Raw genomic sequence first — 19,138 nt, 5'->3', positions numbered from 1 at the left:
GACAAAGCGTAAATCTACTGTGGGTACCAGCAATGTTTGCTCATATCTGGCTGTAATACACCATGTAATCTAGTTTTGGAAAAGATGTCACCTAACAGCTATGAGTAAGACTCTGGGGATCTTGGTGTCCTATTCATAGAGTCCTGGATGATAGATAATCACAATTTAAAGAGATGAAAATAACACGATATTATTTATATAAAACATAATATATTTGAGGTCCAGGATACATATAATAGGATACAAAACACATATTGTGCACATATATTTGTGTCCATAATTGCTTTATTGTTTACATTTTGCTGAAAATGTAATTGTGACTTGCCTTTAAAAGGTCAATTGTGTTCAGTGAGTTGTATTTTGTTTCCTTTGATGAATTTTCAGTTCATCATTTAAAATCAACTTAACACCAAAACTGTTTGACAATTGTGGCTTTCAAAATAAACTCAGCTTTTAAACTGAAATAAAAAAGTGTCACAGCTATAGCCATGGCCGGCCTATTACAAATGAGAGGAACAACAAAGGGTCGATGCAGGGTTTCAAAATCGAGTTTGTGTTGAAAATGCAACACTTTTGCATTTTATTCTCACTGTTTATGTAACAGCCCCGCCTCGTTTTTTTTCCGGCTTCTCCATCTCTGTTGGAGACTGAGCCTCAGTGGATGCTGAAGGTTATCGTGTGCGTAAAGCGCGCGCTCGGATGCTGCGCTCACACGCGCGTCTCGCGCACTCCGCTTTGGAGCGAACTGGATACGCGTGCTCCCGCAAACTGTAGTTCAACAAAACACAATACACAAAACCGGGAAAACATATTTTCACCTTTTGGTTAACCAGAAACATGAGATGTCTTCGTGGAAGTACCTGCCGGTTTACATCTGACCTCAGTCAGAGAGAGGAGGAATACTGTTACATTTATTTGGATGGACACGTGTGGATGGACCAGTGTGGATTTAAAATATAACATATTGGACACTGCCGCTCTTTGAATGAAAGTTGCGGTTTAAAGGTAAGCAGTTTAACTTTTTTGTGAACTGCAGTTATTCTGCTTATTAGTCACTGAGAAAAGCACAATATTTAGTTTGGTCATAACAGTTAAAGTACAGTATAAATACTTTTAAACTTTACGTCACCGTCAGATTAAGAAAACGCAATGGTAGCACGAGCGTGTTAGTGTCACATTCTTGAAGATAAAGCTTCCTAAAATGTTCTCTGTCAGGTTGTTTAGTTCAATTAAAAAACTTTAAAAAGGTAAGAAATATATTATTGTTTTAAGAACATTTGACTGAAATTTGGGGACTTAAATATGTTTTTTAATTGTATTGCAGCAAAGAACCCTTTATAAAAATAATAGGATACAAATCAAATAATTTATACGCCTTCCAAAGTGTTATGCTAAACATCCCACGATGCTTGTGTGTGTTTGCGCGCTGTGTGTGTGTGTGTGTGTGTGTGTGTGTGTGTGTGTGTGTGTGTGAGAGAGAGAGAGAGAGAGAGAGAGAGACACAGAAAGAGAGAGACGAACCTTTCACGTGAACTTTAAACCAACAGTTGCAAACCATTAATGAACTGACTTATCTTTCTGATTTTTCCTTTAGTTTTCTTTTTTTTTTTGAGTTTTAAAAAATAACTATCATTAATATTTCATTAAAAATATTTGCACACAAAAACTGCACTGGTTGGGTGTAAAACCTTCATTGATTCTTTTGTGATTTTACTCTTAAAGATAAATGCACATCCTAAATGGCCCTTCAAAATCCAATTATAGCCCAACAAACACAAGTGAAATGAATATTTTATAAGCCTGCCTGATTGAAAAGCCAATGTGTACTGTAGTCTGTGGAACATTTTCATCCTGTGCAAGCTGTTTCAACTCTTAAAACGGCTTTTATGATCAAAACCGACAAGCTGAGTCTCTAAAGAGGCAATTATGTGGAAAAACCAATAAAGATTCAGTGGTGGTCCATTAAGACAAAAGAGGGAATAACATTCATGATAGTTGGTGTTGTTTTCATCAGATTGCATCTTTACAGTTACGGTATATTAAATGTTTTAAGTGGTGCTTACTGCTATTGCAGTTTTGCTTTGTGACATGTTTTTATCTACACGGCACTGCTGTCGACTGAGACACTGCTGAGAACAGAGTGATGATGTTACACTTATATTTAGGTTCTTATGCCCCTTGTATTCTTATCATTTATATAAATCCAGTCAAGAAAGTTTAGTCGTCAGTGTAGTACAGTAATACATGTTCCATTTAAACATTAAATAAGAAAATACAAATATTTAAAAAATGTGATCAGTCTTAATAAATCCAGCACTGTTGCAATCAAGCATTTGTAAAACATTTTAGTGATTTGTTGTTTTATTTAATCATCCTAAATAATATAAAGAACATTCTTGTGAAAGTATGACCTTGATATCTTTAATTTTGACTGAGTTAGGTCATGTCAAATATTAAAATTATAGTGAAATCAATGAGTGAAATCAAATGCGTTTAATCTCATAATTGAGACTATTATGCTTTAACCTGGATTAAACTTAAACTGCTTTTTTATCCCAAGTTTGACTTGATATAATATATAGTCAGGCATTTACTGTACAAAAGTTTGATATGCATCTTCCATCTCAAAGCCAAAAGGAAAAATACAAATTCTCCTGACAAATGCAGTAAAATGAATAATGGACTTCTGTCCTGTTTCTGATATCATTTAGACCTCCAGAATGGGTCCATTTGTCATCCACTGCAAATTTACCCCATCCATTTCCACATTGTCTATAATAAGGCTTGTGCATGAGCTCCCTCGAATTTAGCCAAATCGCTCAAGCTCACACATTAATCTGTAATGAATAACAACTGCTCACCGAGTAGTTTCTTTTATTTTCCAATTTGCAGAGACAGTATGACCTACAAGCTCTCTTGTCGGGATAGTTTGTAAAACGCTGTTGCCCCGCAGCATCCACTTGTTATTTAGCTGATGCTGCTTATGTTTCTGTCTGTTTTCCTGGACGTTGTACAAGACAGAACAATAGGGAGGGAGGAGACTTTCGTCCTAGTTAGTCAAGTCACATCCAGAGTTCAACCACGGGCTCTTCGGGACAGCTGTGTGAACCATCCTCCATAAATAACAAATAGCTTTAGCGTGTCCCTGTGCTTCCCAGTGAAAGCTTGTATTCAGGTGTTCCAATGAAAAAACGAATTTTAAGGGTGGGACAGCATGGTTGTGCAATATGGTCTACATGATGAGATGCAAATGTAAATAAAGAAAATGAAAATATATTTGTTTGTGGTTCTAGGTCCTCTGCTTGGCTTCGGGCATCTCCATCTGATGGACGTCTTCACGCAGTATGCCTACAATGAGAGCTTCTTTGAAAATGTATCCAAGGACTTTAATGCCACGGGACAAGGGGGGAGGCACCAGTATAATTATTACGCCATGCTTCTCACGCTCCTCATTTTCGTCATCGTCTTTGGCAACGTGCTGGTGTGTATGGCAGTCTCCAGGGAGAAAGCCCTGCAGACAACCACCAACTACCTGATCGTAAGCCTGGCCGTGGCTGACCTGCTAGTGGCGACACTTGTGATGCCATGGGTGGTTTACCTCGAGGTGGGTTTGGCTCTGGTCCTTTGGTATTGGCATTGCAGAAATGGCTTTACTTTGAGAAAGCTTGTCCAATGTTTGTAATTATGCCTGATGGTCATGTCAGTATATTTTTATTTTTCCTTATTTAACCTTTATTTTTCCAGGAAGGTCCCATTGAGATTAAAGAAATCTCTTCTTCCAGGGAGTCCTGGCCAAGATGGCTGTTCCAAAGTTTTATAACCTCTATTTAGACTACATTTTACAGTTAACAGACATTTTTATGCAAAGCGGCTTGCAGTGCATTCAATATATTTTGGGAATCAAACTCGAAACCTTTGCACAATGCAATGCAATGATTTGTAATAAAGCAAGGACCGATTTTTAGATTATTAGACTGTAGTTTCTTTGCCATCTGTTTGGTAACCCTTAAGAGTCCATATGTTCACAAATTAACAATGAATGTCTTCAGGCACATTGTCTTATACCTCTTTCCACTGTAGCCAATCAATTTACAGTAGCCGCTTGCATACGTCTAAATCTAGCTATATCTGATCCTAGCTACAGATTTTGCTATTTTGAACCATGATGTGTATAACAGAAGCCGCGCTTGTGTATGTAATTGATCCATATGTATTTCCAAAGCTATCAAATTGCATGCAAAATCCATATGCTGAAGTGTACCTTCAGATCTCAGACTCCGGTTTTACTGACACTAATGCAAGCAGGTTAATAATATCATTTAAACCAAAATGTAAACTCAATGTTCTCGCTATTTTCTATTATGTGTTAAATTAGGTTTGCAATCTCTGTGTTGTTTTTCTCCTATGTTGTTTTTCTCCAAGTCAATAGTTTAAGTCCTAATTTATTGAGATTAAATTACTTTTTACACTTGACCAGATATGCTGAGGCAATAAGGAGAACTGCTCCGAGTTCAATCGAAAAGTTGTCATTTTATTGCACAGAGAAGGAGTCTGTTTATTAGCTAAATCAGAAAATATTGCCGCTAGCGCATTGCAACGTGAAAGTCCTCAATATAATTATTAGGAATGATGAGAATATATTAACTGTCAAGAAGACGTCAGCTTTTCGTAAACAACTTTAAAAAGTCTTGAGAATGCGGTGAACACGAGACACAAATTCAACCTAATTGTGCTAGCAAGAAGTCATAGTCAATCAAATCAAGTGCTTTTAGATTAACAGCTTATTATGCAGAGCAATTTACAAAGGTTGCTATACATGCTAGTCTGAATGTCTCTCTCTCTCTCTCTCTCTCTCTCTCTTTCTCTCTCTCTCTCTCTGTTTTTATCATCAACTATGTCTGAGCTGGTAGAAAGACTCATCTCATCTGAGTTAGGGGATATGGTGATGAACCGAGTCCCAGCCACTTTCATTAGAGGTGTCAAATAATTCTTTAATCAATGACAGTGAAGTAAACTCCAGAGGCAGGGACTGAAGCCCATCAAGAGGTATCTAAGGCTTTCGGCTTGCCTGAGGACATACATTAATCAGAGATACCTCATAGTACTGCCAGCCAACTCTGAAACTGCAAACTGTATGCAGCTGACCCACGCTATATTGCTTCGTCTAAACCAGTTTTACCGCCTAATCCAGATAGAATGCCGATAGCTTATTGGTTAAAACATTACTGAACCTGGCACAAACCGAGTCTTGAACTTTGTAAGCGAGAAAAGCAGGAGGATGTAATCATGGATCTATATAAATATATGGCGATTATGGATTGCTTTCAGCATCTAAAAATGAATTCTGGTTTGCGGTGTAGATTTGGCATTCAGATGCATTGTTTTCTAATCAGAAGAGCTTTTAGTTATCTGTGTCTGTACTCCCAGGTGGTGGGAGAGTGGCGGTTCAGCACAATCCATTGTGACATCTTTGTCACCCTGGACGTGATGATGTGTACAGCGAGCATACTCAATCTGTGTGCCATCAGTATTGACAGGTAGGTGCTACTGCACTGCAATTACTACAGCAGTGTAATGCTGACCAAGATGTTATTTAGTTGTGAGGCTGGAAAGAGGGAATGACTTCTGCACAACATAATTTTGGTGGAGGGGTTGTTGTGTAGACTGTAAACTTTGAAATGGCATGTGAGTTGATGCTTATAAATACTAACTATACTGTATATAGATTGTTGATGTACAGTGTATGTGTGGAGATTTGATCTTATTGGCTGTTGATTGGCTGATGAAGGCTCCCCTATAACAGTGGTTCCCAAACTGGGGGCTGGGTCCCCCTTGGGAGGCGTGAGATGGTGCCAGGGGGGCCCTATTTTATAAAATACACGACTTCGTCATAAATTCTGTGTAATCAAATATAATATAATATACTATACCAACCAACAGTATTACATTGTATAGTTTAATATGTTTTGTTTAATTCAAATTATATATTTTTCCCTACATACTGACATGTCAGTTGTGCAGAAAGGTTTTTAAGCCATCATCTGATGCATAAATTCTCATGTTTTTGGTAGTTCTTTAATGTCTCTTTCTTGAAATTTGGATTCACAGTTTTATATATTTAAAGTTATATGTAATATGTGTAGGTTCAGAGTCAGTATAAAAGTATCAAAATATGCTACCGTTCAGAAGTTTAGGGTCACTTGACTGAAATGTTTCTCATTATCTTTAAAGTACGCTTAAATGTTTGAAATTATGTGTGTATACTAAAGCAATAAGCCCCAAGAAGCAGTGGGTTACTCCGCTTCGCGTCGTGCCTAACAACGCCCCTTAGCTGTTAAAAAATGCACTGTAACCCCACTGCTTTGCGGGGTTTATTGCATTTATAAAACGGTTACTTCATATGCATAGCAGGGTTTCACAAAATGAAACACAAATAAGTTGTAATTATATTAGTACAAATATTACTCTTCCGCCAAACAAAGTAGTTCCTCAGAATCAAGTGTGGCTGAAACAGAGCGCCATTCTCAAGCAACACAGACGCAGCAAAGGCACAATGAAAATATGATTAAAGACTGTGGTGTTTATTTTTATAAATCAACATTCATCTAAAATATACATTAACATTTATATCGTGCAAATGTTGAAGTGATGATCAAATATGCTTGGAAGCATGCTTAACTCTTTCCCCGTCAGCGTTTTTTTTAAGTTGCCACCCAGTTTTAGTTTAATGCCTTACAGAAAAATCATCTTCTTTAAATAAACATAAAATATCAAATGAAAGAACAGACCATCCGCTTTCCTCCAACAAAAAAAAAAAAACGTTTCATCCTACCTTAATTTGTTCTCTTATCAGTTATCACCTTTCAAATTTTCAGCTAAAAGATAATTCCATTTTTGTGAAGAACTTTTGTAAGAGATCAGATTCAGAGCCATCAAAACTTACACGTCACGCTAAATCCACCACAACGATGTTGTGTCGAGTGAATGCGTCAGTGTTTAAGTTGGATAAGATTGCCATCTAGTGGATAATAGCGGAAACATCAATTTAAGACAAAAACAACCCAGAGAAAGTTTTCTCTTTATTGACGAGATGACTCAACAATATTTATTGACATGTATTTGGATATCGCCATAATTGTGCAAATGTAGAAAAATTTAAAAATGATTAAAGACTGTGGTGTTTATTTTCATAAATCAGTACGCAGCAACAGTGGCGCAGTGATACTTGTGATGCGGTCTGAACCGTGGGTTTACGGCTTAGAACGTGTTTCAACCAATCAGAATGAAGAACCAGAACGAGCCGTTTTATAAAAAATATAACTGTGCCATAATTTCACACAAAATCTAAAAGTCTGCCAATATTTACTCTTCCTCGTGTTGTTACAAATCTGTATAAATTTCTTTGTTCAGCTTAAGACAAAGGAAGATATTTTGAGCAATGTTTGTAACCAAACCATTTTTGAGCACCATTGACTTCCATATTAGGATAAATACTACTGGAAGTCAGTGGTGCTTTTGTTTTCTGCTTCATTAAAAATATCTTTCATATTTGTAAAGCTTCCAGCAGAACAAAGAAATTAAAACACGAGGGTGAGTAAACGATAACAGAATTTTTTATTTTTGGGTGAACTATCCCTTTAAGAGCCCAAAAAAGATAGGATCACCTTTCGATGCTGCAAGCATTTTAGGATGATACCTCAACAAAATACTTGATAAAATAAGTACAGTTTAACAAATTCTAGTTAAACGGTGACTGCTATGAACATGCTAAAATAACAACATAGTTTACAGTGTTATGTTTGTGTTAAGTTATATAGTGTTGTTGATGTGTCAAGTCAGATTTATTTTTAGCACTTTTTACAATGTTGCTTTACATGAAAGTCGAAGACAAGAAACAACAGTATACATGAAAATGATTTTATATTGTATATAGAATATAATATATGGCAATATTGCACATTTTATAGTCATCATAAATATATGGTATATTAAATGGTATAGACGGTTTCATCGGACACAGGTGATACACGTCTGGATCCGAACTTTACTTCCGGTTTCGTTTTTTTTTAATGGTCTGACTAGTTGTTAAACTGATCCCTTGAAGAAATGCCTCGTCGAAAATAACAACACGACAGCCGCTTGTTTATGTTGTTACTGCTGAAACCGTCTAAAAACATTTTCTTTGACTATCAGACATTTAGTCAATTAATATGCAAAATAACAGGCATCATTTTAATCTACATGCCTTTCCAACTTTTGAATATGACGAGTTTCGTTGCAAAACGAGATAAATCCATTTTTTTACATTTTTGTCAAAACATGTTTATTATTATGTTATCATGTTATTATTTTGTTTGATGGTGCTACTTAGCTGTATTTTGTAAGTTATGAAGGTTTAAATCAAAACAAAAGAACTGCAGTTGCATTGAAATCAATTGGAATGCACAACCAAAAAACGAGATTTCTGAACAATTAAAAGAACTGTGGTTATCTCGTTTTGCAACTAAACTCTTCATATACTAATATTGTCAAAAGGCTAAATATGCTTTATGTGATATAGAGTTCCTGGCACTTCTGAATGGCAATTTACAGTAGGATGATATGTGCAGATGTTTAGTGATAACAGCAAAGGCTAACTAGATCGTGCTAAACATGCAGTCAAACCTTCAGCCCTGGTTCAAAATTTAGAGTGAACAATAAATCTCACAACACTATTCTACTACATAATACTAAATAGAGTGAATAGAAAACTTTCATATGATGCACCATGCAGTGCAATACATCACAGGTCACAGTCACATGCAGTATAAAATAGGTGATAAGGTGACAAGAGATTAACCCATAAACCCAATCTGTCTGTTATCTTCCACAGGTATACAGCTGTGGCCATGCCGATGTTATACAACACACGCTACAGCTCCAAAAGGAGGGTCACAGTTATGATCTCTGTAGTGTGGATTTTGTCTTTTGCTATATCGTGTCCACTGCTCTTTGGACTTAACAATACTGGTAAATATTCAATTTTACTGCATTTTAAACATCATACCAAACCAATTTAAAGTACAAAAGCAATTTTATAGGAAATATTATGTGAAAAATAACCACAAGGTAAATACTAGATAAAGTTGCACTTAATTTTCATATAAAAGCTGGATTTACAGTATAGTGTAAGTGTTGCATAAAAATTAAGTTCACCAATTCATTTGAAAGTTAAATTAGAAGTAATTTCATTAGCATAATCTGTCTGTGTGCTTATGGTGGGAGGAGACGGTCAGGGACAATGTGGACAGATTTTACAGGATGACATGTAACTGCTGAGTATTGCACTCCACAGGGCATCTGCAGTGTTAGGATACAGTCTTGTGACATGCTAACCTTTGAGCTTACTAGACTCTATGGCTTGGTTTCACAGACAAGACTACCAAGACTAGGCCTTAGTTAAATTAAGGATGATTAAGCATCTTTTATAAACATGCCTTAGAAAAAGACATTCATTGTATGTATTGAGACAAATTAACGGCACTGTCATATTTTAAGATCTATACGTGCAAGTTAATATCAGTTGAGACAGCTTAAACATGTGTTTTAGTCTACCCTTATGCCTTGTCTGTGAAACCAGGTGTTTAAGTACGATCACCTGGTGTTCAATAAACTATTTTATATAGCCCAACATCAGTGTTTCTCAACTAAATCTCAACAGTATGTCCTAAAATATATCATTGACGTATCTCTAGACATTTTAAGTATTTCTAGCATTTTAACCATTGTTATTTGTGTTATTTGCACAATATTAAATGTTTGCATTCATTTTTATAAATTTTTGCAAAAAAAAAAAAAACATTAAATTGCAGGTTATTTATGTTAAGTGTTATAATTAAATGATGTCCAACTGACATTGCCCACAAAATAAGACCTGACATCTTAAATTATAAATCATTATAATATGCACTTAGCATTGCAAATTGGAGTAAGGTAGAGATACTGTTATTATCACTGATTTTAACAGATTTTCTCAACAGATTTTTAACCATAAAAAGTTATTGATTGCTGGTTAATATACTGTAAGAAAGAATAGTCAAAAATCGTCCCAAGCATCACTGGGGCAGTACAATTTAAAGAGGTCCAAATATGCCCTATTTTTGTATAGATATGTATACATTTAATACCAATATGTACCTTTGAGGGACTAATATTTACTCTTTAGGTACAAATGTGTACGTTTTGAAAGGGAACCACCCCAGTGATAGCTAGGGACCATTATTGACCATTTTTCTGCCAGTGTACATTTAACTTCTCTTTCCCTGCCAGCATTTAAAAATAAGGTACCAGCCAGCGCTAGCATTTTTTTATGATTTTCACAAAAGTTTAATGCCTTCCAGAAAATTTTCTTCTTTAAATATACATACATACAATATATCAAATGAAAGAACAGACTCTCTGCCTTAAAAAAAACAAAAACAAAAAAAAACATCCTACCTTCATTTGTTCTCTTTTAATTATCTCATAAATATGGGTAGGTTTCAAATTCATTTTTGTAAAGGACTTTTGATACAGATCAGATTCAGAATGATCATCAAAACATACATGGAGTTTAAATAGTTTGCCCTGATAGAATACGGACTGCCAGAAAAATTAAGCGTTTTTTCTGAATTGACAAATTAACTCGAATTGACAAGTTAACTCGTCAATGGCGGGAAAAGATTTAAGAACATCAAAAGAATTATTTTTTATAAGAAGTTTGCTTTTGGTCCTTTTTGTCCATTTGAGAGCTTATGATGGATAAACCGACTGTGCCCATGTCATCAACCTTCATCACTGGTTTATTTTTACTCTGTTTTATATTGCAGTAACCCATGACGATGCCCTGTGTGTGATTGCCAACCCTGCCTTTGTAGTGTACTCCTCCATTGTTTCCTTCTATGTACCCTTCATCATTACCCTACTAGTATACGTACAGATCTACGTTGTACTCCGTAAGCGACGGAAACGTGTGAACACCAAGCACACATGCCCTGTTTCAGACATGGATGTGAACTCCACTATAAAGGTAATTTATAGGATTATGAAGTGAACAGATAATTTCTGCTTTTATACTATTTGCTTGTCTCAACAGTTCAGTTTAATAAATTGGGATTGTTAAAAAAACTGCAGTGCTGATAAATTCTATTGTAATTCATGAGCACTGTCAGTCCCAATGCAAACTCATTTCCATCTGCAGAATAACAGTAATGAACACTTGGATAGTTGCGAACAAACTCATAAAACATACTGTAGCGGAGATATTTAATGTATTCTGCAAATTATTACCGTAAATCTTTGAAACATTACATGTCGGTACTTGTGTATTTGAATGTATAACTCAATTAATTGGTAACAGTTTACAAAAAGGGTGAAGTAAATGCATTAGCTAACATGCTATTAAAGGAATGGCTCTTTTAAGTACATTTGATAAAAAGTCATTTTGGGAAACAAAAATGGTTCTTCTCTGACATGTGATGAATCCTTATAGCATCTTTATTTCTAAGAGTGTATCACATAAAGACAGACATTATGTAATGTGTAATTGTTCCTGTTGTGTAAGATAAAAGTCCTCTTAAATGATTAACATATAATGTGAATTTATTTTATGTTTACACACAGTACTAATATTAGTCATCATGCTCATTTGGTTGCCATACGTAACTCTGCCTACATTTCTGCATAACCTAAAATACGTGGTTTCTGTCCGTTTTGACCATAGACTGTAAAAAAAGATGGACGTATAGTGTCCGTGACGTCACCCATAGGTTTCTAAAGATCGTTTTTGAAGCTTAAAGTAGTGGGTGCCTGCCGTGGCCATCTTGTCACCGCAAATCACCCGCGGATAACCGAACATGGGTAAAGAGGCGGGACATCGGTGAAGCTGAGGTGATTGGTTGCCGAAACCACGCCCGCCTAGCTCGACTCCAGTGACAGCAGTGGCAGTTCAACCGTCACTCAAGTGACCACGCCCTTAATTATGCAGAAGTTTAAGGCTTAATTTCATTTAAACGGATGATTTACAAAATAATTCACCCCCTCACAGTTGTCATGAAGGGCAAAATTAGCTATATAGACCAAAAAAAAAATTTTGTACCAGGCTGTAAACATTTTATTTTCTACTGTAAAGTTGGCCATTTTAACATGGAGGTCTATGGGAATTGACTCAATTTTGGAGCCAGCTTCTAGTGGCCAGTCGATGAATTGCAGTTTAAATCACTTTCGTAATAGTTTCATCAGAGATATTGGAAAGTTGCCCCTCTGTTTTGACACAGGATTTTTAAAAGTTACGAAGCAGTACAAAACCTGCTTGTCTTTGTCATGTAGATTTGTGCCGTTTGTACAGTTAACTGTTTTGTACGCCTAAAATTGAACTGGTACAAAATTGTTGCTTATGGTACATAGCTCCTTAGGGCATAATATTGTACCCCAAGAGGTATATAATTTCTCTTGTGTTGTATACCCATAAAAGTACAAAAATGAACCTTTAAGGGTACCACCCAGCGACAGAAAATAAGTTTTTTTCAACGTGATCTCACAAAGTTCCTTGGGATAGTCAGAGAATTTTTTCCTCATTTTTCCGTGGCATTCTCACGGATCTCCGCATTTTTCCGTGGCCGTGCTACGGACTGTCTTTTTCTCACAGATTGGTTACTCAACTGCTTTTTCCTATTTTCAGACCATTTTCGCTTCAGTTTAGGGTTAAATTTGGTGTTTGCGTTAGTATGTCACTTTAAGTATTGGTTTATACTATTTTTTCTGATTTATTCTTTTATATTTCCTAAACTTTAAACAATTGTCGCCTGGCGTTGCGGTTAGAGTTGGGTTTGGGTAAGGATGTCATTTCATGTAAATCTAACCCTAAACCGAAGCGACAATGGTATAAAAATAGGACAAAACAGTTGAGTAACCAATCCGTGAGAATGCCATGGAAAAAGACAGTCCGTAGCAGGGCCACGGAAAAATGCGGAGATCCGTGAGAATGCTACGGAAAAATGAGCAAAAAACTCAGTGACTATCAGGCTGTTTTTTTACCATTTTTCTAACCGTGTGGTGTCCTTTTATAAAAAAACACAGCTAGACTAAATCTGACAGATGATCAGTCATTACTGTCTCTTTTGTAAGTCGTCACTATGTTCTTGTAAACAACAAGTTCTTGACATACCTTGGCCGAACGCAATCAATTCTAATAGTAATGACATCAGACGCCAGTCACACAAACGTGAAGTGAAGGATATACGCCAATAATGTTCAGTATTACCTGCTTTGTAACCTTGAATGAACTCAATCAAATCAAAATGGTGCCTCCAGTGGGCACTCTGATCGAAAGATGCAGCGATATGTACCAGGAGAAATGTATTTCAGGTCATGAAGAAGTTAAGGCAGTGGTATGTAATTCCAATCAGCCTGTGTAATGGCCTATATGAGTATGAATACCATAAAGGGCACGTTTCATGTTGATATCAGAATACATTAAACAGAGCTAGCAAAACAAACAAGTTGATATGACAAATACATATGAGCCCAAAAATATTCATGCCTGCTATGGCAGTTGTGAGTGCATTGTCCATTAAGTTATTACCATTGTTACATTTATTAAATAAGCATCTCTGATCTACCCTATCTGTGTTTGGGGATTTCCTTGCCTTATACTCATCATTTCTCACCATTTTCCTAGAATGGAAGCCACCTACAAGCTGCCCTGCATCTGTGATCTTAGTGTTTTTAAAATGACCATTTATTCCTGTATTGATTTCCCGGTCATACAGCAAATCAATGAGCGACGTGCAGGAAATGGCCGCTGCTTCATATCTATTGTTATTATAATGCATTGTTGGTCTGCACATTTTTTAAACAGAGCAGACACATGCAGGCTTCACCGTGGAGCATATTCTGGTCCAGGATAAATTCAATATACCATTATTCAAAGAAACTGATAGCTTATCTAGCCACCCGAGCCTCTGCAAGGGCATCAGTGCATTATAGAGAGCCATTTGTGGTTAGGAAGCTCTGATACTCTGACAGTAGAAGTAAATACCAAATCTCCTATCAGCGATTGCTGCCAGCGCTCTTCCCTCCATAGCATTCTGATGCAGAAAGAAGCTTTAGATGAACGTTAGATTTAATTTAAGAGAGCTTTCATTTTAAAGTACAAAACGTTCTTATCTTTTCATTCTGTTTATCTTGCAAATGTACACATTGGAAACCCTAAACTTGTGATTTAGATATGAACTGATTTTCATAAATGTGTGCTTTTAACTGCACTCTAAAAATATGCTGGGTTGTTTCAACCTGTGGTTGTGAAATAAGTGGCCGTTTCTGTTACCAGTTACCAGTTTTACCAATGGTTGGGTAAATTATAGACAACGACTAATTTTTCGTTTCAAATTAATCTATGCTGGGTTGTTTCAAACCATGATTGAGAGAAATAAGGACATTTTCTATGGTTATTAAAAAGCAACAGTTGGGTTTGTCCATATTTTACCCAACCATGGGTTGAAACAACCCAGCATTGTTTAGAGTTGTAGAAGAACCATTTTGGTTCCCCCAGGAACAATTTAGTGAACGGTTCTAAGAAGAACCATTTCTTTTCTTATAAAATATTTTTCACCAAGAATCTTTTGTGAAACCTTGTTGGTTTTTTAGATGTTAAAGGGTCTTTAAGGAACCACAGAGCCAAATGTTTTTCAACCATTTTAAGAGTGTTCAACATATGGTTGGGTCAAATATCATATCATATCAAGTTAATTTAAACCAACAGTTGGATTTCTCCATCTTTTACCAAACCATGGATTAAGAAAAACAGTGAAAGAGTATCAAAAGGTCCAGTTTATAAGAAGGCTGCGGGATAAAATGTTCCACTAATAATTTTTTTTAATGTATTCATTTTAATATTTTTATTTTTACGTACAATATTCTGACTCTTAGGACGAACGTCTTAAAACAAACATCTAATGTGTTGCCCATAACTGGACACATCTCTGTGTTATTATTGGAACAGCACACTTTGTGTTGTTTTAACAAATCTTGTGTTGTCCCAAAATTAACACGAAATGACACATAATGTGTTAAAATAACACAAAATGGGCCCTATTTTAACAATCTAAGTGCATGCCCTAAAGTGCAAGGCGCACAGTCTAAAAGGGTGTGTCTGAATCCACTTTTGCTAATTTAACGATGGGAAAAATGGTTTGTGCCCCTAGCACATAGTCTAAAGCCCTATTCGGACAGGATTAGTTTTACGGGGTAGATGGCGTAATGTAATTTTACCACAGGACGTCTGTAATATTGATGGACGTGCACATTACCTTGCTTTCTGATATTGCATGTGCAAACAACATGACACAGACATAAAAAACAATTTCAGTTTAGGAAGGAATGTCAGTTTCAGAAACAGTTCCGTGCTTCTTTAAGCGCTTTTATATATAAAAGAATATATTTTAAAGGAAATTACGAACTTTGTTTTTATTTGTATTGAAATTGTTATTTTTTGTATTAAAACCGTTAGTTCTCTTTAAAAGTCGTTTTCTTTAACCCTCATAAGCCCCTATTTTCCTGTATACGTTAGAGTTCCTTAGGGGTAAAAATGACCCCAGAAATTAAAAGAGTGATTACAAAAAATATAAATTTTTAATGATACAAATAATATATCTTTTTTCTGTTTACTTCCCATCTGTACATTAATGCTGTGTTTTGGGAGATATGAAGTATTTTTGTAACTGTTTACCACTTTCCTCAACTACACCATTAGCTTACCTGTAAAATATAAAATTTTTATGAAAAATTCACAGAAATTTTGATCTAAATTTGATTTAAATTGTTTTTAGATATTGATCTAGATGTTGAATTCGGCCATTTGGTGTTTAGGAAAAACATAAATGAATTACAGTTTAGGAAATAAATCACTTCGACCAGCAGATGCCCATAGAGACGCATTCATTTTACTGTATGTGGCCAACTGCTCAACATCAATACTTTAGTGAAACATTTTATGTTTATATAAACATTAGAAAGGACATTAAAAATAAATATTATTTCAAATAGTTTTTGTGTGTGTCTGTCTTTATGTAAGTACAGTAATTTACTGTACTTAGGGTATTTTACTGTCTTTTTAGCATAGCAACCATAACCATTACCTAAAAGCTCAAAGTTGCAAAATACTAGCAACCTTTGCTTCTAGTATTTTTCAAACCAGGGATGCAACATGTATTCATGTCTGCTCCAAATCACTCTGATCTCCTTTGTGTTTCAGAAATGCACCCACCCTGATGATGTGAAACTGTGCACTGTGATTGTCAAGTCCAGTGGGAATTTTCCTGTGAACAACAAAAATGTGGTATGACCAAATTACTTCTGGCTTTCAAAAGAATGTGTTTTTAACCTCTAACAGTCCGTCGCATCCACCAGTAGCTATGGATGACAAAAATGAAAAATGACAGTGTGACAATATTGCAAATGTGATTTTAATTATTCCTTTAAGTTATTATTGACTGAAACCATACAGGAGTCATGTTAACAGTTACTTTGCCGTTTATTGCTATCATATGTCATGATAATGTGCACTTTAAAATGACAATAAACCTAAATTACTATTCTGCTTACTCTTCCGTTGGCAGATTTTCATAAAGGAGGTAGTAAACAATGCGGATGACATCCAAATGGATGAAATCACTGACTTAAACCCCCAGAGACAGAGAAAGCAGGATCAGTCTGGGACAAGTCAAGAACACAGCAGGCTGGTTAACACTAATCTAAGAGAGACTGACATATCACCCCCATCGCCTAAAGCTGCTGTCAAATCCGAAAGAAACGGAAACACCGGCAATGCTACAAAAGTGGTCAAAGCCTTTGAGATCCAGGTCTCGCCCAACGGCAAAACGCAGGCGTCGGTAAAGTCTCTTAACAAACGCAAGATCTCCCAACAAAAGGAGAAGAAAGCTACTCAGATGTTAGCTATTGTCCTTGGTAAGCATGTACCTGATGATTTACAGTAGCAATTCCTATATAGGTGCTACCCTGTCTGTGAATTTCAGATTAGGAGCAATAAAGTTTGATTTCACATGTCTTTAATATGACCATACTCAGTCAATATTTAAGATATCAAGTTTTTTTGGCACAGAATGTTCTTTACATTATGTAGGATGATTTTATTTAGAAATTTCCCCTCAGACTGCTATTTTGTATTGACTAGCAATCCGAGTATACTTCGCTTCACTTCTGTCTGCATTACTTTCAGGTGTGTTCATCATCTGCTGGCTGCCCTTCTTCATCACACACATCGTGAAAACGTACTGTCAGGTCCCTCCTGAACTCTACACTGCCTTTACGTGGTTGGGCTACGTGAACAGTGCTGTAAATCCAATCATATACACCACGTTCAACATCGAGTTTCGTAAAGCTTTCATTAAGATTCTTCATTGTTGAGCAGGACTCCGTTCACAGGAACAAAAGATAAGGAAACGATACCTCGTAAACAGTGGATGCACTTTATGTAACGGATCAAAATGAAACGGTGGATTATGGTCTTGTGGATACGTCGGTTACATTTCAGTGGCTAAAAGAATGTATATAGTTTGTATTACAAAATTTATTTTGTGGTGAGATCATTGCACTAAAGAAAATGCGCTAAAGAAAATGCATAAACGAAGCAAACAGTGGGAAATACAATAAACCTCGAAGCAGCATCAACTGCTCAGACTTTCTTTGAAGTCATGCCTTTCCATTATTATTGCTTTTGTTTCTCAATTTCATTATTTGCCCAAAACCTAACTGTACTTTAATGCAAACATGCATTACAAAAATAAGCATTTTAAATCATGGTAATCCCATACTGTGATACGAGTGGCTTCTTGTAGTATTTAATAGGCCATGCATTGCATGGGAGTTGTATTTTTTCTGTTGAAAAACTTTATGTCAGTAATGTCTGCAACTTTATGTTTCATTTTATAATGTTTATCAGATGTTCACATGCCAGCTAACGGCAGCAATCGACTGTAATTTTTGTATAACACAAAAGCATTTGTTCTACAACAAGGTGCATAAAAACATTTGAAGAGGAAAAAACAATTTCTGATGCCGAGACCTGCAAACAAAATAGCATCGACTGTTGTTTGTCAATCTTCCCAGTGGAAAAATCCGGCATATTGATTCCCTGTTTAGGCCTTGACGAAGCAAACAAAATACTTGAGACGCTGAAAGAATATGAACAATCTGCTCACGTCCATGAGAAGTTTTGGTGTAGACGTCATCCGAAATAAAATTTGGATGCAAAAAAAAATTGTTAGCAAAACAGTAAAATGTGTAATTGAACTTCCTTTTATTACTGTTTAAATTGCGTTTCATGCTTTATATGGCACACATTGAATGTGATGGGCCTGCAATGTAATGCATGTTATGTTCATATGTTGCACAATGACTTATTGTGAATAAAGTAATCGTGCACTGGCAGTTGCTGTATCGACCTATTAAAATAGTCAAGAAGAATCATAAAACCATATGTTTCCTGGCCAGAGTATAGAATTTAACCAGCCTGATCTCACAAGAATTCGTAGATATTTTACGAGTTGGCTAATTCGTAGAAATCCGTACAAAGTGAATCACACAAAAATGTATGATTATTATAAAAAAAAAACTATATCGAAACCCCAGCCCTAACCTTGCCCTAACCCCAACGTCACAGCGGCAAAAGGAAATCTTACAAAAATGTCTTCCAGGAGTGATGATGTTACTGCACCAGAGGTTGAAGTGCTGAAGGGAAAAAGGGAAAACATGGAAGCTTCTAAATTCATCCCTGTTTGGATCCTAAGGAATGAATGGGGCTAGGCTAAACTAATGCATTCACGACACGCTGTGCAAAGATGAAGTGCACGCATTGAAAAAAGATAGGTATGTATTAATACGTCTAAGTTGAGGTAAGAACATAGTAAAATATTGAAAAACTGGGGTTTTCCTTTAATACGAATTAGCCACCTTGTAAAATACGGTACGAATTGCTTTGAGATAGCGTTGGGTTTAAAAATAAACTTTATGCAAGTGAAAGAATACTGCATCCATGAAACAAAGTTAGTCCCTATAGCCTAAGGGGTGACTGTAATTGATGTGACACAGAGCATCTTGATTT

At 36.0% G+C, this 19,138-nt stretch overlaps 1 protein-coding gene across 1 annotated transcript; it reads left to right on the top strand.

Annotated features, from left to right (window-relative positions):
* Positions 1–645: 645 nt before the first annotated feature.
* On the top strand, positions 646–18,471 carry drd2a (dopamine receptor D2a). Its single transcript, XM_055196425.2, has 8 exons — positions 646–1,005; positions 3,294–3,604; positions 5,428–5,537; positions 8,873–9,009; positions 10,848–11,047; positions 16,271–16,354; positions 16,635–16,983; positions 17,255–18,471. Exons 2-8 carry the CDS (start codon positions 3,326–3,328, stop codon positions 17,440–17,442), a joined length of 1,347 nt encoding a protein of 448 aa, XP_055052400.2. The 5' UTR covers positions 646–1,005; positions 3,294–3,325; the 3' UTR covers positions 17,443–18,471.
* The last annotated feature ends 667 nt before the right edge of the window (positions 18,472–19,138 follow it).

This window comes from Misgurnus anguillicaudatus, chromosome 24, assembly GCF_027580225.2.
Source record: "Misgurnus anguillicaudatus chromosome 24, ASM2758022v2, whole genome shotgun sequence".
Lineage (NCBI taxonomy): Eukaryota > Metazoa > Chordata > Actinopteri > Cypriniformes > Cobitidae > Misgurnus > Misgurnus anguillicaudatus.
This window is presented reverse-complemented; position numbering and strand designations above follow the sequence as displayed.

Excerpts from the sequence above, each read along its gene's own strand:
- drd2a (XM_055196425.2), top strand. The coding sequence starts at position 3,326 with ATGGACGTCTTCACGCAGTATGCCTACAATGAGAGCTTCTTTGAAAAT. Across the intron at positions 5,538-8,872 it reads TGTGCCATCAGTATTGACAG|GTATACAGCTGTGGCCATGC; the intron begins GTAGGTGCTACT and ends TATCTTCCACAG. Across the intron at positions 16,984-17,254 it reads GATGTTAGCTATTGTCCTTG|GTGTGTTCATCATCTGCTGG; the intron begins GTAAGCATGTAC and ends CATTACTTTCAG.